The sequence below is a fragment of the Daphnia magna genome, linkage group LG2, assembly GCF_020631705.1.
Source record: "Daphnia magna isolate NIES linkage group LG2, ASM2063170v1.1, whole genome shotgun sequence".
In the NCBI taxonomy this organism is placed as follows: Eukaryota; Metazoa; Arthropoda; class Branchiopoda; order Diplostraca; family Daphniidae; genus Daphnia; species Daphnia magna.
The window spans coordinates 10022558-10047185 of record NC_059183.1 but is presented as its reverse complement, the minus strand read 5'-3'; the positions used below and the strand labels follow the sequence as shown (position 1 = coordinate 10047185).

The 24628-nt window shown below is 44.7% G+C and overlaps 1 protein-coding gene and 1 pseudogene across 1 annotated transcript; both read left to right on the top strand.

Annotated features, from left to right (window-relative positions):
* Positions 1-10: 10 nt before the first annotated feature.
* On the top strand, positions 11-3213 carry LOC123469758. Its single transcript, XM_045169041.1, has 9 exons — positions 11-291; positions 495-588; positions 661-1000; positions 1063-1623; positions 1700-1855; positions 1917-2048; positions 2114-2433; positions 2497-2677; positions 2743-3213. The coding sequence occupies exons 2-9, from the start codon at positions 520-522 to the stop codon at positions 3030-3032; spliced, it is 2049 nt and encodes a 682-aa protein (XP_045024976.1). The 5' UTR covers positions 11-291; positions 495-519; the 3' UTR covers positions 3033-3213.
* An 18160-nt stretch (positions 3214-21373) lies between these two features.
* LOC123470123 lies at positions 21374-23525 on the top strand (annotated as a pseudogene).
* Positions 23526-24628: the final 1103 nt, after the last annotated feature.

Here is a 24628-nt window from a genome sequence, read left to right as displayed (position 1 = left end):
GGATCATTGTTGCCACTTACGTTTGACCAACTGATTGGATTTATCTGTTTCAATTCATATTTCCTATTCTTATATCGAACTAAAATGCAGTAATTTATTAAAAATTTATTCATCAAGACTTAATGGATTTCATATCCGATTTAAATAATAAAGAAGATGCCAGATCTCTCAGTAACGGTGGCGTGCAGAAACTCCATTTTGTGACGTAGTGGCAAACTTGTGTGTTCCTAAGCCTGCTTTCGATTTCAAATTTCGTGATTTTTCTAAGTACCTAATTCGACGATTTTTCAGGTAAAATTTCACCGAAATATGTGATTTGTGCTTTAAACTTCACGTTTCAAAATATAAATTGATTGTGAGATGACATATTTCATGTTTGATTTTTACTTTTTTCCGTCATTCGATTTTTGTGAATTTCTCACGTGGTAATCACATGTTTCACACGTGATTGCAGAACTAATCAGTTAATTAACTTCTTAATGGTTCTTTTTCAGGATAATATAGCGTTTTATATTGAAGATGGCATCCTCTGGTGACAGTGATGAACCACAAGATGATTCGTTTTCATCTGCCGAAGAAACATTTCAGGTCTTTTTCTTTGAAATTTTAGAAAGATAATACTTTTGTTCACTTTACTGTAACTAATGATTTCTATCTCAGGTTGGAAGAATTCAGCAATTCTGGAAGGGAACGTACAATGAAATTTTGCCTGAAGTTGGTAGTCATCCACTTGGAGGTAACTCATCGAGTGAAGTGAAGTTTTTCATTGTTACCACACTGGAATGTGGAGAAGACCGCATACAGCGACAAGTGCAGAGTATTATCCCAACTGGATGGATTTCGAGCAACATGGAATATCTACTTTATCCTCAACCCAGATTCACAGTTGGGGGTAAAAGTCCGATTGACTGGGGAGAGAAGACATTCAGAAGATTCCAAATACCATTCGAGTCGTGGATGGAATATGATATTCATGCCATTTTAAACCAAACCAAGGTTGGTAAGTTAATTAATGTATTTGTTTCTACACACCTGTTTGTACCGTAATGTTTATTTATGCAGTTAAATTTACGAAAGCAATAAAGGCCGCCAAAGCTGCAGCTAATGGTCAACCCATACTGTCAGACGCTTTTATTTCCGACAGTGATCGTATTTTGGGCAGAGGATTAAGGAAGGCAGCTCAAAAGCGTCCATTGGAAGAGAAGGTTTCCGGAAAAGGCAAGGAAAGAAGAACGAATAATAATTCTCTAATAGAGACACCATCGTCCAACTCCAACCTCAATCCAGCTGTTGCCATCAGGACTCAAAGCTTAAGATCTTGTCAGTCGAACACCCCGTTTGATTTCGAAAATTTCCCAACGAACTTAAATGTTGGAGCTTGTGTGGGCAACATCACCACCAACTCTGAGTTGGTTTCATTGAACAACTCATCCATGCCAGTTTCGAATGCAGCTGTACCGGCGCCCCATGGTAGCAGTGGTGACGGCAGCAATATTCTTCGTCCGTCCGTTATTCCTAGTCCACAACCGCATGATGTTGGCACAAGAACTGAAGCAGCATTATGTGGAGCTATTAACAAAGCAAGTGGAATGGTCAACAATGGAGCACCTTTACCGTCTACAAGTGATTATTTTTTTTTTCATTTAATTGAATGTATATATGATGTTCATGTTTATATGTCGTCTCAATTTGCAAACAGGCCACGTACAAGATGAAGAAGAGCAGAATCGGAATAATATTGATATTCAGGGTTCCAACGCTTTGCCGTCCATTTCACAAACACAAACTCGTGGACATGGGGCATATTTGAATGGCACTCAAAACAACGACGTTATAACACGTTCAACGAATATTGGTAAATTTTATTTTCGTCACTTTACTACTTCGTATTCCATTGACTATTTTGTTGTTGCTAGGTGTTGGCCATCATGACAAAGAGTTGGAAAGTCCTCCATCTTTTCCTACTTGTGATGAGTTCACGAGGTTGGATGCTGTTTACACACGTAGCTTGAACAGAAATAATGACACTCCATTGTCATGGGCAAACGGTAATTGAACCTCATTTTCGTGCTTCTCTCAAGTGTTTTTATATTATTGAAACCTTTTCGCACAGGTGGCGATCTCCTGCAATTGAATGGCTATCAGTCATCTCAGGCATTTTCATCATTCGACGTTCAGACATTGATGAGAGCCATTGAGCAAGTAGAAAAGAAGCTCGATGGGCTTGGAAGTACAGTAATCGAAAAGTTAGATTCCGTTTCTAAAAGAATGGAGGAGTCTTTCAAAAATGATTTGCCCTTAAAAGCTACCAAGCACGCCAACTACCATAGATGGATCGTGGAGTCCAACTTCGGAATTGTTTCTTGCGATACAGTAGAAAAACTCATTGCTACCAACACAGCTCTCTCGGACAAAACAATTGCAATAAGCATGGTTAGAAGCTGTTCATTTTCTTTTAAATTTCAAAATTAATTTTTTATCTTATGTTCTCCACAGGTTTTCTTCATATCTGAGCGATATAAGGCGTCCAAATCAATAGGCGCTTTTGTAAACCAGGCGTATCGTTTGTTTTTATGTGACGAAACTAGTCAGAAAATGCAGTGGCGTAGTGTTGGTCGGGTCAATGACTTAAGGCCCGGACTCTCTGGTCTGATGAATATGCTTTCAGTTATAGGAGGTAAGCATCTTTTGTTTGCGCTTACATACAGCCCTTATTTCCTTCTATTTTTTTTTCTATTTTAGTTGCTCTCGACATTTTTAATCTTTCGCGGAACACTGCAAATGTTGATCATCGGAGGCTAATTGAAATGATTAAAAACTGCCGGAAATACAATGCCAAAAACTACAGGAAGAAGAATAATGTGCCAGGTGCCTTGGAGACGGATGCGTCAGCAGATGCTCCTCAGCTTCCAAATGCAAATGATGACAGTGACGCGGTTATTCTCTACTACTACATGACTATTCTAGAAAAAGAAGTTGTTAATTTTAGACCTCCGCCTGCTTTTGCTCGAGCACCAGATCTTTGTAATTGAAGATTCAACACCGTTTCAAACCTATTGAATTGACGTTTATTCTTTGCCAATGTCGTTCTAAAGTCAGAAAATTGTCATTTTATAATTTATTGCCTTTCGCAGTTACTCGTACTTTGGTTTTATTTAAGGTTGTTTCATATGCAAAGACAAAACGCAATAAACGCTGATGGTTTCTCAATTCCATTTTCGTCTTTTTAACTTAATAGTAAACTATCTGAAAAAAGAAGGGGAAGCTCAGTAGTTTTAAAAAGTAGGGTACCTGGAACCATTTTTAAATTCTAGTTCATAAGTCGTAGTTACTACCAGAAAATTACCGGTTTTTCTCACCTTATTGCTCGCTGTGTTACCTCTTTTTTCTTACGGAAGGTTGGTTTATAAATCGTAGTTACCACCAGTAAAATACCGATTTTCTTCACCTTTTGCTCACTGTACTACCTCTCAGTATTATATGGAAGGTGGGTTCTAAAACGGTTATAAATACTAGTTTTAAACCGTTTTCCGCACGCAAACAAGCGGTTATTCACCAGGGGTAAACCACGGGGTTTTATCTTAAAACTGGTGAAAAATACCCGGGAAAAACTGGTTTTGCCCCGCAAGATATTTGCTAGGGGGCGGCTATTTTCACTCATCCCTTTTCCCTGTCTCCCCTTTTTGACCAATCCGCCAAGACCGCCTGGGGTAGTCAAGGTCAAAAAGGGGAGACAGGGTAAAGGGATGAGTGAAAATGACCGCCGAAGCCAATATTTTACATCAAAATAGGGCAAATAGGGGGCAAAATAGGGACATATTAAAGCCCGTTCGGATATCCTTAGAATGTCCGACGGCGCTGTTGAGGGCGGTCAAAACCCCAAAAAAATACATCCATAGGACATCCAAATCGGATATCGGGCTGTCCGGAGGATATAAAAAAGATGTACTCAACATCCGACCACGACATCTGTCGGACATCCGACGGACTGCCTTGTGTTATGTGGGTTTCTTGCATTACTTGCTTCCTTTTGTCCCTTACATTGTAAATGTCAGTTAATTTAATCAAAACAAAGAAAGTGATATAGGTTTTGTTGTGATATGATGTGTGATTGTTGCACAAATAAAGAGCCTAAAGTGAAAACCTTTTAATTATACGCTTGCTTAATTGAATCGTAGAAAAGATACGAAAATTTCTAGCAAAACAATGTATTAGTCCTACAGTGCCTTCCTTAAATTGATATATAGCTAAATTCAAATTTTCGCGCCATGACTTGGCCCCTCCCATAACACTCCCACTAATTGGCTAATCTTATCCCCGGTTTATGTCCAATATGACCCCAAAAAATAAGATTTGGGAAAATTTTTAGATCTCATAAACTAGAAGGAATAATTTTTTTTTCTTTTCAGACAACATCCTTAAATAAGTCAGCTAGTTACTTAAAATAAACAAACGTAAATATTATAATAAAAAATATGAATAAATGTAGCTTAAAAATAAATTTAATGAATAAAAGATTTTAAAAAATTGCAAATTTTTCGCACGGATTCTTATTTTATTAACAACCCATAAACGTAATTGAAATAAGTGTTTCAAATTTCTGCACCATGTGCGGAAAGTTATTATAATCACACCGTAATAGAAAAAAAATTGTATCACGATTTTATCTTTTTTTTTTACACTGGGTAACATGGGACAGTGTCCAATATGGGAACGGTCTCCCCAACGTAAATCCGGCAGCAAACTTTCCGATTTGATGTGAAGATTCCACATATGGTACTCCCATACAATCCGTTGCGTCAAGAGTTGATCGGCTGGAAGTAGGATGGAATATTTTGTGGAATAATTGACTAGAGCCTGCAGTATACGTCCACCTTCACGTAACTGTCCTATTTCGTCCAGAAAGGGGCTGAAGGTGCACAGATTTGACTTACAGCTCCAGGTTCTTCTTTAAGGCATAGATTTCTTCCGCGAATGCCAGTTTTTGATTGGGGCTTAATGCAGAGGGTTAATGACGCCAACATTTCTTCGGCCGTCAACTCTCCAACGGTTGGCTTGTAAACGCCCATCTTCGATCTGACATTTGTCGCGAATCTCCTACACCAAGCGAGAACTCTCTGAATCTTTAATAGACTGGAATATTTTCTCACACACTCATCTATCGTGTGATTTACGTCTTCGGCTTTGACGACGACGACTTGAATCCCGATAATGTCAGTCTCTTCCGGCTCCGCAATTTATTCCCAAGTATCCCATTCTGACGGATCGAGTCTCAGGAATGATGGACCTTCGTTGAATTTCACCAACTCTTGGACATTTTCCGGGTCGATGCCACGACTAAACAGATCCACGAGATTGTTAACTTTAAAAACGTGACGCCATCGTCTTCGATTTGTGTTTCGGAGAATCTTGCCAATACGATTGTTCACAATGGTCTCGAATCGGCATGTGCGTGAATGTATTCAACGCAATACTGTTTGAGAGTCGGTGTGGAAGATGACTTCACGTAGGTCGATCCCGAGCTCCCGACGGATTACTAGAGCTATAAAGCCTTCTACAGCAGCCTGCAACTCCAATCTTGGATCGTGAGGCCTTTTACTGGTGTTACGTGGGTTTTTGTCATGACGAAGGATATGTTGATCGACTGGTCCTCGAAGACGGAGCGGAAAAACTCCCCAGCTCCAAATCCTTTTGTGCTTGCATCAGTGAATACATGCAGGTGTTGTTGCGTCCAACGTCACCGTTGATGTCGAAAACATCTTGGCACCTTCAGTAACTCCAGGTTGTCCAGATGCTCGTACCAGTAGTGGAAACGTTGGTCTAATTCTTTTGGTATTGGGTTATCCCAGCCGATTCTTTTCTCGTACGTCCATATGTCTTGCAGAAGAGACTTCACCAAGAAAACGACAGGAGCGATGAGTCCCAACGATCTTGGACACTGGATACAATACTGAGGAATGTCAGTTTCGTGAAACGTCATGGTTGAACTGTTTTCGTATCTTAAACGTTAGCATATCCTTCTCACCGTCCAAAATCACTCCAAGTGTTCGCTCGATGGGCAGTTTTTCCAGATCAGTGTTGGCGAAGCCAGGGCGAACTCATGTAGGACCAATATCACCTTCTTTGATGAGGATGTCCACTTTGTATGATTGAAACCGCCAAGTTGTAAGAGCTTCTTCATTTGGCGGGCCCATTTAATTGCCCCGTATCCGGAATCGAAGGATTCAAGGTAGTTGTCAACGTAGAATTTTCTTAGAACGGTATCTGCTGCCCCCGGATACTGGTCACGATGATCGTCTGCAGTCCGGTTGATAGCAAAGATACAGGTCGTTGGGGAAGATACTGATGAAAGACGTGGACTGTCATTGGGTACGTTAACGGTGCTTGATTACTGCCAGGCGTCCGGTAGACAAACGGTAGGACGCCTGATCTTCTACTAGGACTTTCACCTGTAAAACATCTTCTCGATGTCCGCACCGACTGGTACCAGGTTCGGTCGGAAGCGTAAAAAGACACCGAGCAGGCCCACGAGAAGATTGGGTCCTCGTAACAGGTTCTGGTTGATTGACGTTCCTCCATACTCAGCGGCTCCGTCCAATACAACTCGAACTTTGGTCGTAGAGCTGGATGGGCTTACAACCCCGTGCTGCGGTAAATAGGGGAGACCGTTCCCACCTTGAACAGGTCCGGGTTTTCCTATTATTTCCCATCCCTTTAACGCGATTTATTTTTCTTTTTTTTGCAAATGAAGTTTTTTCCTTTCTCTATACTATTGCGTGTTACTCTAACTATTGCGTTTGACTTTTTGAATTGCCTTTTCGAGAGTAAATTCCAGAGTATTGAGTTAAGATCGTAACAATTGGTGTCAGAAGAGTCGCCTTAATCGTTCCCGCTCTGGGGTATTGTTTTCTTAGTAGTGTGAGCGGAAGAAGCCATCTTTTTTTGTGATTTGTCTCGATTGGGACAATTTATTCTGTGTACGGGGTGAAACCACCCACTAGTAGGTTGAACATGCTTTTGTAAGAAATTTTTAAAAATCAATTGTGTAATCTGTGTGTTAATTGATTCATCTGTATAATACTCCTAGTTTTTTTTTGCTGGTAATTTCGTAAGATTTGGATGTTTTGTATTTGATTTCTCGTTGTACCCACTAAGTTTTTGTTGTTGTTTTGCTGAAGGGAGAGGAAATTTAAAGTCTTCATTTGTCCACTACTGCTGCATGTCGGATAGCGATCCTGAGTTAGAACCTTTCAGGGGCTTTGAACGTGAATCTAGCGACGGCAACCAATATTATCTTAGATCTAGTCGTCTTTTACCTGCACCACCACAGGGGATCCCTCGTTTTCAACGCGTTAGACGCATACGACCTGATAGCCCTAACCCAGGAATCTAAGTAGATCTCCCTCCTCACCCAGAACAAGGAGATGCGGCTAGGATGGATGAGGCAGCTCCGTTAGATTATGTGGCTCTCCTAACGGCGTTGACCAGGTTGACGGAAGCTATGAAGACTGGGGGTCAACAACGAGATAATCAGATGAATCAGTTTGTGGGCATCATCAACGCACAACAACAGGGTAACGCACAACCCCAGGTGCCTTTAGCAGCATTCCCGATCGCAGCACCGGCACCCGTCGCAGTTTTAGCCCGGCCGCGGCCATTAATACCATTCAACATTTTTCAGGACGGGCTGACGAGGATGCGCAGGATTTCGTTGACCAGATCAACAGAATTGTGGACTTGGAGGGATGGAATGCAGAAAACCGCCTTCTGGTTGCAGCCACGCGTCTTCTAGATACCGCCGCTCAGTGGCACTCGCAGACGGGCAATAACTATGCTACATGGCAGCTGTGGTCCCAAGCATTAGTGGGTAATTTTGTAAAAACGTTGTCTTTCATGTAATGGAGCATTTTGGTGGAGTCTAGGATTCAGAAGCCAGGAGAGTCCGACCTAGAGTATGCGCTGGACAAGCGTAGACTCTGTCAACGGTAGCCAGTTCCGCTTCCGGATGCCGATATCATTAAGATGTTGCTGAGAGGACTGCGCAATCCGATTCACGTTGCAGTGCTGACTTTACCACTGCCGGCGGTTTTTCCAACGTTTCTGACGAGGCTACGGGAATTGAAGCAGCTTGGTTTGCCATCGATGGGACTGCAGGTTCCAACATCTACCTTACCCTCTGCACAGTCACTGCACCTAGTCAACCCAACGTTTCATACTGCACCACCTTCAACAGTTGTTCTGGATATAGAAAAGGTTTTTGTGAACTTCGGTGATAAGTTAATTAATCAATTATCGGCCTCAATTTCACGTTTGCAAATAGGTCCAGCAACGAACGTTGCCCCACGAGGAGGTGGTACAAAGGCCACATCCACGTTTCCGTCCATCAAAAAACGCCTGGACCGGCCCACGGGGGCAATGGCCAGCTTAAATGAGTATTTTTGTTTGAAACATCGGCCAGCACTTCCCTTAATTAAAGTTTGGCTAGAATATATTGGAGAAGTAATTGCACTGGTCGATTCGGGAGCGATTGTAAGTGCAGTAAGATTAAGTGTAGTGCGTAAATTTTTGAAACCAGATATTAGAATTTTGATGGGTAAGTTAAAAGGGGTAGATAATAAATTTGTTAAAATTCAGGGAACGGTGCAAGTAAACGTAAAATGGAAGGGTATATTAGTGGAACTTAACACGGTAACAGTCTTGAGGATGGCACCTTTGCGTTCATTTTGGGAACAGATTGGATAGTGAAAAGTAAAGCTAGTTTGATAGTTAAAGATAATAGAATTGAAATTATTGGGGATGAAGAGGCTAGTGAGGGCAAGCAAGAAGTGGGTAGAGTGAAGAAAGGATTAAAACGACAGAGGAAGAAGATTAGTAAAGGAAAGGAGCAGTCAAATGACGAGTTGGTCATTAGTGACGAATGGATAGAATCGTTGGCCGAACACTCTCCGGCAAAGAATCACGACACGCTGTCTTTGAAAGCGGTGGGAAACCATACTATTCCGCACAATTTTCTAGCATTTATTATGGGAGCACTACAAACGGAAGTATCGGGAACGGGAATCGTTAAATTTAATCTTTCGTCGAAACCGGGAAAGGAGTGGGTCATACCAACAAGTGTGGTAGACATTGTGTTCAGTAATGTAGGAGGGAAAAGTTAAGATCGCGGTGGTGAACTGCTCGTCTACTGACATTCAAATTCATCGTCACCAAGTTTTTTGTTCCGTTGAGTTAGACGGGGAGACAGTGTTATGACTCGGCCACGAGTGGCGCTGTGAGCAACAGCCGACGGAAGGGAGTGATGGGACTCAGAGTGAGCTGAATAGAGGTGTGTAAGGTGTGCCGGTAATTCGCTCGTGTATGGATTCTGCCTCTTTCTAATACAGACTTTATACTTTGTGCAGCAAGTCTTAACATGGCGCAGTTGGTAGGATTAGCGCAGTTGTAACTTACCTACGTTTTCATCCTGCTACTCCCCCCCCCCAAAAAAAAAATTCCGTCATTTCGTCAGGGTCGTGTGGTTTTCCCATCGTATTCGTTCTCGAGTATTCGGCCGCGTGGTGCCCTCCGGCATTCCCTTCTAAAGGTACTGGGTTTTTTCCACCCCATAGATACCCATATTTGTTCGTTCGCATAAAACCATCATTTTCCCCCCATGTCTTAAACAAAGACCTCGCATTGAATTCGGGCCCCCACTTTTCCGAACCTCTTAATCAATCGTATGCCTTATGTATCGATTCACTAGTATATTCTCGCTTAGTTTTTCGTTTATGTTTGAACTGGTAGTTCGTTTTAGCACGACCCCCATGTTTTCTCCCCTTTTCCACGGCACTCGTTTGTTCCCCCGCAGACGTATTCAAGTTTCATTATCAAAAGGAAAAAAAGGGAATGTTATGACTCAGCCACGAGTGGCGCTGTGAGAAACAGCCGACGGAAGGGAGCGATGGGACTCAGAGTGAGCTGAATAGAGGTGTGTGTAAGGTGTGCCGGTAATTCGCTCGTGTATGGATTCTGCCTCTTTCTAATACAGACTTAACAGAAAGTTATTTCGAACGTCTCAGACGATGTAGAGCTGGAAGACGTGGTGTGTTTTAATATTCCGGTTGACAAACATTCTTCTCAACTGGAATCACGTGTCAAACTTGGAGAAAAGCTTAGTGAATCACAACAAGAGAGAATGTTCAGTGTGCTCAAGCGTTGGAATCGATGTTTTCCTACGTCGAAAAGGGCAATTGGACATACCCAAGAGGCAATGCATTTGATCAACACGGGAGGTGCCAGTCCAATCAGGTGCAACCCTTATCGAGTCTCTGCGTTTGAAAGATGCATCATCGCTGACAAAGTGGAAGAAATGCTGGAGGATGGAATCATAAAGGAGTCGCACAGCCCTTGGAGCTCACCAGTGGTTCTGATTAAGAAGGCTAAAACGGGTGACTATCGGTTTTGCGTTGATTTCCTTCGGTTAAATGCGGTAACCAAACGTGATGTGTACCCTTTGCCAAGGATAGACGATGTTCTAGATCGTCTAGCAGAAGCTAATTTTTTTTCTTGTTTAGATTTAGCCAGCGGGTTTTAGCAGGTGCCAGTTGCCCCAAAGGACCAAGAAAATTCAGTGTTCATCACTCCAGATGGACTGTATTCCTTCGTTCGTCTCCCTTTCGGTCTCAATTGTGCCCCAGCAACTTTTCAACGCCTTATGGATAAAGTGTTAGCAGGTTTAAAATGGAGCATGTGCTTGGTTTACCTCGATGATATTTTAGTATTTGGTAAGACGTTTGATGAACATTTAGCTCGTCTCGACATGGTGTTTAAAGCCCTAGAGCGCGCGAACCTTACCCTTAATGTAGATAAATGTTTTTTGGAGCTTCAGTAGTGTCTCACGTAGGTCATGCGATTAACGTGGAAGGGATCCATCCGGAGTCTGAAAAGGTTCGGGCACTAACAGTGATGCCAGTCAAAAATTTGAAATATTTCCGACCATTCCTGGGCCTTGCATCATTCTATCGACGCTTTATTCCCAACTTCACCACAATTGTACAACCCCTACACTCGTTATTGAAGAAAAATTCTGTGTGGAATTGGACGGATAAACAAGAAGCGGCAAAGAAAGAAATCATCAGCAGAATGACGTCAGCACCAGTACTGTCACACTTTGATGAGGCGTTAAAGGTGACTGTGCAAATGGACGCAAGTCAAATAGTTCTTAGCGCAGTTCTTTTGTAAGATTCAGGCAATGGACAGCGGCTCGTCACCTTTATTAGTAGGAAATAAACGGATCCGGAAAATAGTATCACGCCAACGATTTGGAGTGCCTCGCAGTAGTATGGGGTCTGAAAAAGCTGAGATATTACATATACGGTAGACACTTTACAATTAAGACAGGTAGTTCAGCGGTAAAGTGGATGTTGAATAAAAGGAGGTAAAAGGTAAATTTTTAAGATGGATCATGGAGTTAAAAAAGTTTACCTTTGACATAGAGCATGTCAAAAGTGTAGATAATCAATTGGCAGACGCTTTGTCAAGGAGTCCTGATGAATCCTGTTCGGGAACGAGTGATTCTGGGACAAAGGACGCACTTGTTGCAGTAATGGTTACTCAAAAACCTGTTGCCAGGCACGAACTTGCCCTCTTGCAGCAGCAAGACGACAAGTTGCGACCAATTTTCACTTTCTTGCAATCCGTAGCACCCAGTAAGATTTCTCATGGTTTTGTCATCAGGGTAAAACTTCTGTATAAAATTAATTCAAATAGTGGTAAAAAGTTTCTACTTGTAGTTCCCTCCATTCTTCGAAGACAAGTTCTCGAGGCATGTCACGATACTCCGTCATCCGGGCATCAAGGGGTAGAAAAAACTCTGTTTAGAATTAGAAGTAGGTTTTGGTGGCACGAGTGTACAAATTTTGTAAATTCATGTATCTTTTGTTTAGAACACAAACACTCTGTTGGTCTTCCAGTCGGCAAACTTCTACCTATCGAACCTCCATCATCTCCTTTCCAGCTAATTGGCGTCGACCATCTTGGACCCTTCAAAGAAACACTGAGTGCTGGTCATCGACACGTCATAGTTTGCATCGACTACTCAACCAAATGCGTTGAAATGGTGCCTTTTCCGGGCACATCAACCAATTTTGTGACAATCTTCTTAGAATCGAACATACTATACCAGCACGAAACACCCCAAAGGATAGTTACCGATCAGGGATCATGTTTTATATCTGAATTATTTTATGAATTGATAACACAGTGGGGAATTCATCATATTCAAGCAACAGCCGAACATCCAGAAACAAACAGCCTGGTGGAACGCGTTAACCGGACTTCAACACTTGCGCTTTGTGCCTTCATCAACGTACAGCACAATGACTGGGACAAGCATCTGGTGACAGCCGCTTACGCAATCAACACTGCGCGTCAAGCAACTACCGAGATCACACCTTTCGAGCTGGTGAACGGTCGCCAACCAGTCTTGCCCGTTGAACGTCTTTTTCCATAGCCAGCTGAAGAGCAAGAGAGCCACATTGATTTTCTATCGCAGGTTCATAAATTAAGAGAAGCAGCTCGACGGAAAATTTTAAAGAACCAACGAACCGTGAAGGAACGAGTCGACAATAAACGCAGGCGTGAGTTCGAACTTCTCCCCGGTGACCTAGTCCTCGTCCATCGCCGGCCAAGTAAGAAAGGTCTGACAAAGAAGTTTCTTCCCAAATTCACCGGCCCGTTTCAAGTCGTCAAGAAAGTATCGGCTACGACCTTTTTAGTAGAAGACCTTTAGAATGAAGTCTGAAAGAGGCTGAATTCGAGAGCGATACAGACGTGTATTCTCTCTACCAACGAGACGAGACCAACTGACGCTGTGATCAGAGGGAGGGGAGGGGGGTGACGTTGCCGAGTCATAGCATGTCTTTTTCCCCGTACATGAATGGAAAAGAATTTCTGAATTGTAACGTGGAACACCCACGGCAAGAAAACACTCCCAGGGCCAAAACACGGGGAGCAAAAAGATAAGGGGTAATTGCTGAATTAGGAAACAAGAGCGGGTGTCCAAGCTGACGTAAGAGGGGATGGACTCAAAGGAGAACGGACGAGAGAGCATACAACCAAATAGACACAATAATAAACTAAGAAGCGATCTTGGCGGCCAGGCGACGCGAACGACGGGGAGTGGATGAAGGCGCTGTCGGAGGGGCCAGACCCGGCAGCTGGACGGGGGAAGTCGTAGTTGAAGTGCTCGCTGGCGGTTGTGGCTGCGGAATTTGGGGGAGATGACCCGAAGAAAACGCCGATTGCGGCGGAACAGCCGCCCAGCTGGCGTTTTGACGAGGTAATCCCGGAATGGCCCCATCTCAACGATGACTCCAGGAGTGGACCAACGTTTTGACTTATGGTCTTGGATGAGCACGCTGTCGCCAATCACCAGGGGTGGGAGGGGTGCGCGGAACGGTTGAAATGCTGAATTTGTAGTTCCTTTGCACGTTGAGCCCGCTTCTCCAATACCTCAGCGGCTTGCTGCCATTCCGGAGCGAATGAACGCCTGTGTGCGGGAAGGAGATCGCGCGTTGGGCGGCTGAAAACAATCTGCGATGGTGAAGCTCCGCCCGACATAGGCGCGTTGCGGAAGAGAAGCAAAGCCTTGCCAAACTTGTCCGGGTCGAACGAACCTGACGACCAAGAGCCTGCGATGAGCTTCTTCATCGATTTGACGGCTGATTCCGCGTAGCCATTGGACTGGGGATGGTGGGGCGATGAACGGCCGTTACTAATATCCCAGTCGTGAAGGAAGGCGAGAAATTCGTCGGACTTGAACTGCGGTCCTCCATCCGACCACAGTTTCACCGGGGCTCCGGCTCCACACGTGAAAAATGAACGGAGGGCGTCGATGACCCGTCGCGTTGACGTGTTGGTGTCCGGGAACGGAAAGACTTGAGGCCAACCGCTGAACTGATCGGCCACAATTAAAAAATCACGACCGCGGTATGCGCCTAGATCGACGAACACAAACTCGAACGGTCTGGAAGCCGGAGCATGGGGAAGGAGTGGCTCCGCCGGATGTCATGGAAGACGCTCTGTGCAGGATGGGCAGGACTTTGCGGCCACGACGATATCGTTGTCCATGGAGGGCCAGTAGATTGAGAGACGGGCGCGCTGACGGAGTTTAGTGGCTCCTTGGTGCATTTGAAGTAAGCGCCTGATAATCTCCTGACGTAAGGAAGTCGGAATGACTACTCGGGGGCCGACAAGGATGAGACCCTCCGCGTCGTCGACGGACAGCTGGCTCCTAACCTGCCAGTATGGCCGAAGCTCAAGGGGAAGATTGCACTTCTCGTTCGGGAATCCCTCAAGGACTGTTTGGCGGAGGGACAGCATAACCGGATCGGCCGAGGTAGCCGCTGCAACTGAGGACAGCAACACGTCGGGATCGGCCGAGGTAGCCGCTGCAACTGAGGACAGCAACACGTCGGGATTGGCGTCGTTTGATCCCTCCATTGTATCTACCAAACTGATGCGGGCTGAAAATGACTGCGGGCCCTCCGCGATTTCGTCGGATTCGGAAGGACGATCGACCGGGGAGCGCGACAGGGCATCCGCCATCACGTTGTTCTTCCCAGGCACCCAAACAGCGACGAAAGAGTAGCGCTGCATGGAAAGGCGAAGGCGCAAAATTCTGGGATTATCCAGCTTGTCCAGGTGGTAATCGTTGAGGATCGGAATCAAAGGGCGATGATCTGTAACGAGCTGGAAGGAGGGCAGGCCCTCGAGAAACTGGCGGCATTTTCGCATAGCCCAAGCCGCGGCCAGGCATTCCAGCTCGATCATCGCGTATCGGGACTCTGCATCAGATAGGAAACGTGATCCTGCCTGCACGACATTCCAGCTGCCGTCATTTTTTTGTTGTCGGAGGATGAAACCGAGGCCCCGGAGGCGGGATGCATCGACGTGAAGTGAGGTTGGGGAAGCCGGGTCGTAAAACGATAACTCGGAAGATGAAGATAGTGACTCACGGGCTGCTTTGAAGTCCTTCTCGTGTTGCATCGTCCACTCCCATACAAAATCCTTTCGAAGTAGAGGCGCCAGAGGGCGAAGAACGGGAGCCAAGTCGTCCGAAAAGTTCCCAACCTGCTGGCAGAGCCCGTGGAAGGCTCGCATCTCTGAGACACAAGTGGGAGCCGGGAATTCACGGATGGCCCTCAGTAAATCCGGGCTAGGTCGGAAGCCACTCTCGCCTACTACGTAGCCACCGAACAACACTGACGGTTGAGCAAAGACAACCTTGCGAACGTTAATGGCGATCTGGTGATCAGCGGCGAGGCGGAAAAGGCGACGGACGAGGTCCACATGTTCTTCCCAAGTGGCAGAGAAAACCAGGATATCCTCAACTACACGGCGACAGTTCGGGAAATCGTCGAAAATGTTTGCGAGACGTCTGCCGTAGTCATCGCCAGCTAACGAGACGCCAAACGGGAGACGGTTGTATCTGTAGCGGCCAAACGGAGTGGAGAACGTCGTCATGGCACTTGACTCTTCATCCAGCTCCACCTGGTGATAGCCCTTGAGGGCGTCAATAACTGTGAAGAACTTCATCCCCGTCGGGATGGTCCGGACCGCCTGGAACGGAGTCGGGGAATCAAAGGTGGGCCGGATGATGCAGCGGTTGAGCGACGTAAAGTCGCCGCATATGCGGATTCCGCCATCGTCCTTTGGGACAATAACGATTGGGTGGACCCACAACGTCGGCTCAGGCACCTGGCTGATGATGCCTTGGTCTTCCAGCGAGTCCAGCTCCTGTTTGACCCTTGGTATGAGAGGCACTGCAATGGGACGGGATCCACGGATGGCAGAAGGGATTGCGCCCTCCTTTAGTTGAAAGTGGCATGGAGGGCCACGCATGGGCCGGCACACTCCATCGAAAATCAAAGGGCACTCCGCCATAAGAATGCGCAATGTAGCCATGACGTCATCAACTGGGGTTGAGGCTGGCAAAGGCGGAGGCATAACCGCAGCTAACATGCACGAATGCGGATACTGAGCCGGTAGCATGCCGAATTGTTTTTGAGACGCCTTGGAGAGCACCGGCTGTTGAAGGTCACGTAGGACATGGATGATTGTGGTCACGGGACGAAGTGACCCGCTGGACCATGTCAACGTGGCTGGGAAGTGGCCAAGTGAAGAAATAGCCGCCCCGGTGGCCGTGACTGCGTTTGGTCCGCCATCCATTAGTTGAACGTGTTTGAAGTGGCTCCAGAACATAGTGGCCGGGATCGCATCAATCGACGCCCCAGAGTCAGGGAGTACACGGATGACAATAGAAGAGTTGCTGGAAGCTGGGACGACACCAAGCTCGACCATGTCCTCAGGGATGATGGACTGGATCGTGATGCTGCCAGCCATCTCAGGTTTCGGGGTTGAACTGCCGCCTTGGGTACATACGGCCTGGAAGTGGCCCGTTTTGTGGCAACCAAGACATTCCTTGCCGAAGGCGGGGCAATCTTCTTTAGCGTGGCGGGAGGCTGACCCGCAATTCCAACACCCATACGGCTTAGTTCCAGGCGGATGCCAACGAGCTGCTGGACGTCCGCGCTGCTGATCCCGGTGTTGAGTAGCCGGCTTGCCCGTAGGTGGTTTGGCCGCCGGAGTCTTTAACTGGTGGACGGGGGCTGCACCACCCTGTTTGATGGTGGACGCCTGGAGCCGGGTGGCCTCCGCTGTACGGAGCATTGTAAGTGCCATATCCAGGGTTAAAGTGGCGCCCTGTTCCAGTAGCTTGCGGCGGACCTCGTCGTCGAAAACGCCAAAGACAACTTGGCCCAAAATGCGCGTGTTCTGGCAGGCCGCACAGCAATCTTTTTCGAATTCGCATTTGCGCGCGAGATCGCGCAAGTCGCTGAGCCAAGAATCGGCCGATTCGGTGTCACGCTGGACGCGGGATCAAAACTTCTGGCGCCACACATGACAATTGCGGCCAGCATTACACCTCTCCTGCAGCTTCCCGATAATGATGTCTGCATCTTTAAGCTCAGGCGGCGCCAAACCCATGGTGAGCACAGCCTTCAGCGTCGCGTTGGAGAGGCAGGACAGCAAGATGTTGGCAATATATTCTGGTCGGTCGTGTTGCGGGAGTGCAGTGTTGATGGTCGACAGAGCAAGGAATATCTTCCACTGCTGGTGCCAGACCTCGAAGGAGTCTTTGAATTCCTCGATGTCTAGTGGAGGTGGCACGCCGTACGGCTTGAATGGCTTGGGAGGCATGGCGGGGCACGGATTAACTCAAGACCTGGGTGACACAAGAGAACCACTGGACACTGCACGAAGGGAGGCACCGGCGAAGGACGAACACGTCAGCGGAATGAAAATGAATGGGGGAATGGAACCACGTTGGGTGGGAGAATTGAAAACACGCAGATGAACGTTGAAGCCGAGGAGCAGGCAACACAAAAAAAAAATGAATTGAATGGGGAGAGCGTGTGAGGTTGAATTGGCAATATGAGTGGTCGAAACGAGGGTGTGAATCAAGAAAACAGCACACTAGAAAACAGAATAAACGGCAATGTGGAAATAAATGACGATGGGGGGATGAATAGTGGGAGAAACTAAACCGCGGGATGAAATCCGCGTGGAACGGGTGGACGTGGAGTAGCTACGGCCAACAAAGAAAAACAAAAAACCGAAGAGAAAAAAAAACCGGACTCTCAGCCAGAGGGACGACCAAGAGAGAAACGAAGCCAGAGAAAAAAATGGCGGGCACGCAACATGCGGGCCCCTCAATATAGCCACGACAATGAATCACCAAAAAAAAACTAATAAAAAAACATGAGATATGTAAAACAGTGGGTGAATGTGAGCAAACGTCCCAAATATGACCGGCGGATAGGATAACTCAGGGCCACAAAAGAACAGCATATGCACCACACGAGACAAAGGAAAACAAGATGGCGGCCCCCACAAACCACGCTGGTTAATGGGAGGAGGGGGGTTAGCAGCAATGGGCGCACCCAAGGGCCGGGGAAATCAACACGAATAAAAATAAAACTGAACCAAAACACTGAGGGATCGAGTGTTGAGAGCAGGGAGAATGAATAGGATCGAAAAAACAATCAACTGCGCCATAGAATGAAGTCTGAAAGAGGCTGAATTCGAGAGCGATACAGACGTGTATTCTCTCTACCAACGAGACGAGACCAACTGACGCTGTGATCAGAGGGAGGGGAGGGGGGCGACGTTGCCGAGTCATAGCAACCTTCTCGCTGTAAGAAAAAAAAATTCTTTCCGGCATTTTCATGCCCACGTATGCCTAATTCGTCGCTTCAATGGTAGAGTTGACGACGAGTGGGATGAAGACGAGTAAGAAATAGAAGACAGGATAGACGAACCAGATGAAGACGAAGAACAACTCAGAGAGATAGCTAATGTTTGTGAGAGAGAAAACGAAGAAGAAGAAAGAAGAGAACATGAGAGAGAAAAGGAAGAGAGGTCAACAACTACAAGAACCGGTCGCAAAACAAGACGGCCAGCATGGATGAAGGACTTCACTGACCACCATTAAACACGATCTTCCTTCTCTATCATCTCTTTCCATTTTTTTTGATTATTTAGTCGCATTCCAAGGGAAAGGTATTAGATTAATTTGGTTTTGTTTTTTGTCTTTTTTTTTGTAGGGGGTGGGGTTAGTTATTAGGGAAAATTATATGTATTCATGTTGTATTTAGTTGGTTTTTGTTACGTTTTTAATTTGTTTTGTGATTTCGTTGTTTTTTTACATGTGTGTTTAATTGTAATCTTAAGAACAAACGAGTCAAAAAGGGCCGAATGTTACAGTTGAATCTCCCGCCAATATCCCCATCCCTTATTATGTGTTGGTCTCTGCCAGATGGCGGGTCAATTAGCCATACGCCTTTGTCTACCTGTTGTATGGGTCATTAGATGGTAAACCGTCTGAGCGACAGGACTATAGGAGGGCGCTTTGCTTATTGCTGGCTTCCCCTCGTAGACTATTTTCCATTCCCTTTTCGCGTGTCTCCTTTTTTTGCTTCATTGTGCGATTCTCAAGTGAAAGGCAGAATACAACTATTGCGTTTGACTTATTTAATTGCCTTTTTTGAGAGTAAATTCCAGAGTACGGAGTTAAGATCGTAACAGTTCCACTTCTCCTTCAGGTATGTTGTCAGCTTCGCTTCGATGACCATTAGGGTGGTAAGACTGTGAAGTTCATGCGCATATCTTGATTGTGAAAGTGTCGTCACTGCTCCGAATAACCGGTTTGCGAATACCTTGAGGCTAGCAGCGTCTTGGGTCTTCAAAGGGAAAATTTGCAGCAGATCATAGAGGTATGTCTGATCCATGACTTCTGTGCGGTCGTAAACTGCGTCGAAACGTTCCCACATCACAGAATACATCGATCCATCAGCGAGGCATTCACAGATCTCGTTCCTGTCTTCCTTAGACAGTAGCTCTTCTAGCATGAACAAGAGAGCAGGAGAACCGTTATACTCGTTTTCGTATAAGGCCCAAAATTTAGCCTTAAAGCGAACCTAGTTCTTTGGGTTTCTATAAAACGGCTGAATTGTGAAGCTCGGGGTACGTGAATGAATACAGCAGTCGCCATGAGAAAGATTTGAACTACCAGTAGCAGGCTGGGGCTCAGGGGACGTGTCCGAAGACGTGCCGTCCCCAATGGAAGGCCCCCAGGCTGGATGCATGATGGGCAATGGTCTTGATGGCTGCTCTCGTGAAGGGGTGTCGGCGTCGAGCAGAGTTCTGCGATGCAGTACCGTGGCTTCGAGCGACTACAAGGTAGACCAGGCGGAAATTCTTGAAAAGCTGATAGTATGTGGTCGACTAGGTATGTGTGCTACTTGGTCGATGACTTGTTCCTGTATCGTTCTCAGGTGAATCTTGCTGTCGCCAATCTCCGTTCCAGAACATCAATTTGCACTTAAATTGTTTCTATCCGACGGACATCCCTGGAACTACTCCTAGAGTACATGGATATCAAACGGATGTTCGGCCTTTAATAGGACATCCGACGGCAGAAGTGTGCTTTGTGGGAAGTGGAACCTGTCATCAGGCTTTCCGACTTTCTTGACTTGGTTTGAATTTTAATCTGTCTGAAAATCTAACAATTAATGTAGCGGGACACGAATTGTTTCATCACCTTGTTGCCAGAATGCCAACTCTTCTTTGGAGTACTGACGAATGTTACAAATTTCTGAGTTTTCAGAAAGTTTCTTGAGGCTGGTTGAAACGGACGTTCATCGTTGGGTAAAGGTTCTTCCTCAGCCACGGGTTGACGCAACAGGGCATCAGCTACCCTATTTTCGGTACATTTTTATGTTCAATGATGAAATCGAATTCTTGAAGTTGCAGAATCCATCGGGAAAGTTTCCCTCGAATGTCTTTTTCTGGGCTAGCCATCGGACCACATTATTATCAGTTTTAACTCAAAATGACTGTCCATACAAGTAGTGACGAAAGTTCGACAGAGTCCACGCTAAAGCAAGACATTCCAGTTCATTCGAGTGATAATTTGTCTCGGCAGATGATAGGTGTCGAATGATGTAAGAAATAGGGTGAAAACCCTCTGTAGACAGCTGCATCAAGACCACTCCGAAATCATCAAGAAGTCCTAGTCCACTAGCATCAATATTTTCTTAAATCGGATGAATCAGTACAGGGGCGTTCACCAATAGGACTTTTTGAAAAGCTAGGGCTTGGCATCTATCCCATTTCCAAGGCGTATTTTTCTTTAGAAGGTCATACAGTGGTGAAGCAAGTGAAGCAAACCCATCAATGAAACGTCGATAGTAGGACACTATTCAATCGTTAAAATTCACCTATTTTTGGAATCATCACAACAGGGGATGGCCATGGACTAGAAAACGGTTTGATGATATCAGATTCAAGCATTTCTTTAACTTCAGACTAGAGGGCACGTCTTTCCATGTTACTGACTCTGTAGGGCAAAAATCGAATGGGTTGATGATCTCTGGTGTCGATATGGTGTTTACCGACGGTGGTAGATTTCAAGGACAAAGAAAGTTCGTGATGGAAAAAATTGCTATACAACACCTACCAGAACTCTTTGGAAGCCTGAGAGAACCTTATGCAAAAACGCCGTTTCTGCGGTTCTCTCAGTGCTTTCAGTGCTCTCAGTTATACCAGAGTAATAGAATACTATATATATAAGAACCGCAAAAACGACGTTTTTGCATAAGGTTCTCTCAGGCTTCTAAAAAAGTTCTGGTAGGTACAGTTTCCTGCACAAAAAGGTGAACACCGATTTATTTTGAAAATGCCATCTGTGGATAGAAAATATTAATAGTTTACCTTTTTAAGGAAAGGTAGGGTGGTTTTGGCGCAAAATCATCATAAGGAGGGTTGGGTAATGTCAGTCCAGACACCTGTTTTTGGCCCTAGGTATTAAATGTCTGGAAAAAGTATAGACTGTATATCGGTAGACTCTCCTACCCCCCGGCTAAGTAGAACAATTTCTGCAATACGAAACAGAGTCTTTCCATTACTCGTTATTGTCATTATCGGGTGAGGTAATCGGGTAGCATATGGAAACACCAAATTATTTTTATCAGTATGCTAGCTGTCTGTTAGTAAATTGTTGGTGGCTTATTGGATACGTTTTCGTCGGCGACGCGGGAGATCCGCGTTCTAGTCTTGGATCATATAAATATATATAAAATTATTGTAGCCATGAAAATAGTAAAATCTTTTACGAATTATATATGAATACTTGTTTAGATATTTTTAATATAATATATCTCATCAATGAAAAATATTCAATTATATTCATTAGCTAGTTCTGCTCTGAACACCATTAACGTAAACAAACTTTGAACGCGGATAAATAATTTGCTGTTTTCATATGTTACCCGATTACCCGACCCGATAATGACAATAACGAGTAGGGGAAAGAATCTATTTTGTATTGTAAAAATTGTTTTACTTAGCCGGGGGGTAGGGGAGTCTACCGATAATACAGTCTACACTTTTTTCCAGAGGGGAAAAAAAAGTGTCTGGACTGACATTACCCAACCCCCCTTATGATGATTTTGCGCCAAAACCGCCCTACCTCTCGTTAAAAAGGTTAACTATTAATATTTTCTACCCACAGATGGCTTTTTCAAAATAAATCGGTGTTCACCTTTTTGTGCAGGATACTGTACACCCGAGTCCATAAATATCTACCCCCCAAAAAAAGGCGCGAAATATAAAAACCGTCTACCGCTGCAAAATTGTTTTTGCGCATAGTGTTACGCATCGGCATAGCGAGTATACAAAGAGTAAGAAACATGTTTTCGTCACAAAAATAAGGGGTGGGGGTTAGAAAAATGAAAATGGTTGACACTGGTTATTTTAAGAGAATATCCGGCCCAATTGTCTTGAAAATGGCACGTGTAGTGGAGCGCTTTATAGAGCCTTTGCCCGAGTTTCATCGAAATACTTATCGTTCAACTCCAGCCATTCGCATCAAAACAATTCAGCTTCATCGAAATGGAGTTGAAAAGGACAGAATTGTGCAACTTTTAAATATCAATAAAAAATCAGTCCAACTTTGGATAAAACGATACAATGAAAAGAGACATTTAGAACTCCAGGTGAATTCGGACGGAAGACCAAGTTTGACAACAGAAGACGAAAACTTCTTACTGGCTTGTTCAGGTTACTATAATATGTCACGACTCTTTCATCAAAAGTTTAAAAGTTGTTTCATAATATGACAGCGACCATGAACAACTTCGAAAATTCACTAGATTTTGCTGGAAGAGTTGGTCTTGGCAACTTATCCAAACAATCTATATCACGACGTCTAACAAATGCAGGAATAACCTCTCGTGTTGCAGCAATAAAGGATATTCTTTCGGATGAACATCGAGCTGCGTGACTTCACTTTGCGAGACGATACGTCAATTATCCATTGGAATTTTGGCGCTGGATGGTTTTCACGGACGAGAAATCGTGGTCGTCAGCATCGCACGGCCAAATACGAGTTCGTAGATTACCAAATAAAAGATTCGCAAGAGAAAATATTTATTCAATCAAGCGAAGTGGGAGAATGATCGTCAGTGTTTGGGGAGGGATGTGGTTGGGTGGACTCACTCCCCTGTATCGTGTTATGAACAACTTGACATCCGCAAAATACGTGACAAACGTGTTGGAAGGAGTTTTACTTCCATACGCTGAAGAAGTTTTCCCAGCGGGAGAGCCCGTCACGTTCGTGCAAGACAAGTAAAACTCGATAAAAATTTCACTTAATTTATCTATTAATAAGGTCTTTTTATTTCAGTTCGACGATTCATAACGCAATTCATACTAGAAATTGGTTAGCTCAACACCCACAGCTAATTGCGCTCGACTGGCCTACGAAAGGTGAGGACATGAACCCCATCGAAAACGTTTGGGGATACCTTGTCTGTAAACTGACAAATTCGAGAACTCCCGAAGGAATGCCCTTTCACGCCCGGGACTCAAATAATGCAAACCAGTTATTTGATTTGGTTAGCTATGAATGGGGGAAATTGTGACTGATGAAGCGTATCTTCAAAATCTGATTGAAAGTATGCCTATTCGTCTTCAAAGTGTTATTGATGCACAAGGTGGTTGGACTAGATTCTGATTAAAAATTCACCTTTATTCTTGTCTGCCAGCTGCCATAATATTAAGTTATAATTTATTTGACTTCCTTGTTTTTCTGAAATATTGCAATTATCATTTGATTCCTTTGAAATACAATATTTTAATTTTTGTAAAGCTTTTGTATGGCTTAAAAAATATGCATATCGCCCATCCTTCTCATTTATTTTGCGACGAAAAAAGGTATCTCTAACTCTACGCATACTTTCAATCAGCTTACAATGACAGTAAGCGCCAAACCAATTTTGTTGCGGTACTTTTTTTTCGCACCTTTTTTTGGGGGTAGATATTTATGGACTCAGGTGTACTGTATTTGCAGAGCAAATTGGTCATTTCATGACGATAGATCGATGGAATCCTTTCTAATGGTTTTAACAGGAACTCACGAATTTCTTTGTCAGTTTTGCCTTCTGTAAAGTTGCAGATTGTTTCTTCCTTTAGTTCTGGCCACGTCTGTGCATGAAAAGATTAAATTTTGGCAATTCTTACGCCGGTGTGAAAAGTAATCGGTTGAAGAGATGAGTTAAGGACAGGTACATAAAAGTGGTCAGTGATATCTGTTAGGATACAGTTAGGGATCACCCATTCTGCGCCGGGTTCGGCAGAATACGTGTGTTTTACAACCCAGTGTTTGTTTTGGTATTGAGTAAAACTATTTTCGTCGTTAATCAGACAGGTTGTGGGTACAAACACTAGGGTGGACGGTGGTAGAATAGTTAGTTGAGCGACCGACAGTAACATAGATGAGGGTTCGTCATCCAATGGAAGGGTGGTGTTATTATAATGGGCGAGTGGCCTCACTTACCTCTTTCCGTTTGAAGGGTAGATGGAAGTTCCTCAATTTTCCGTATCCAGTCGGCCCCTTGTATTAGATCATGGGAGAGTTTCTCAAGTATTGGAATTCTAAGATTCACCACTGTGTGGTACCAGCGGATAGCAACATCTGTTTCTCCTACGGCTTCGGTATAACGGTCATCAGCCAGCTTGAGTGGCA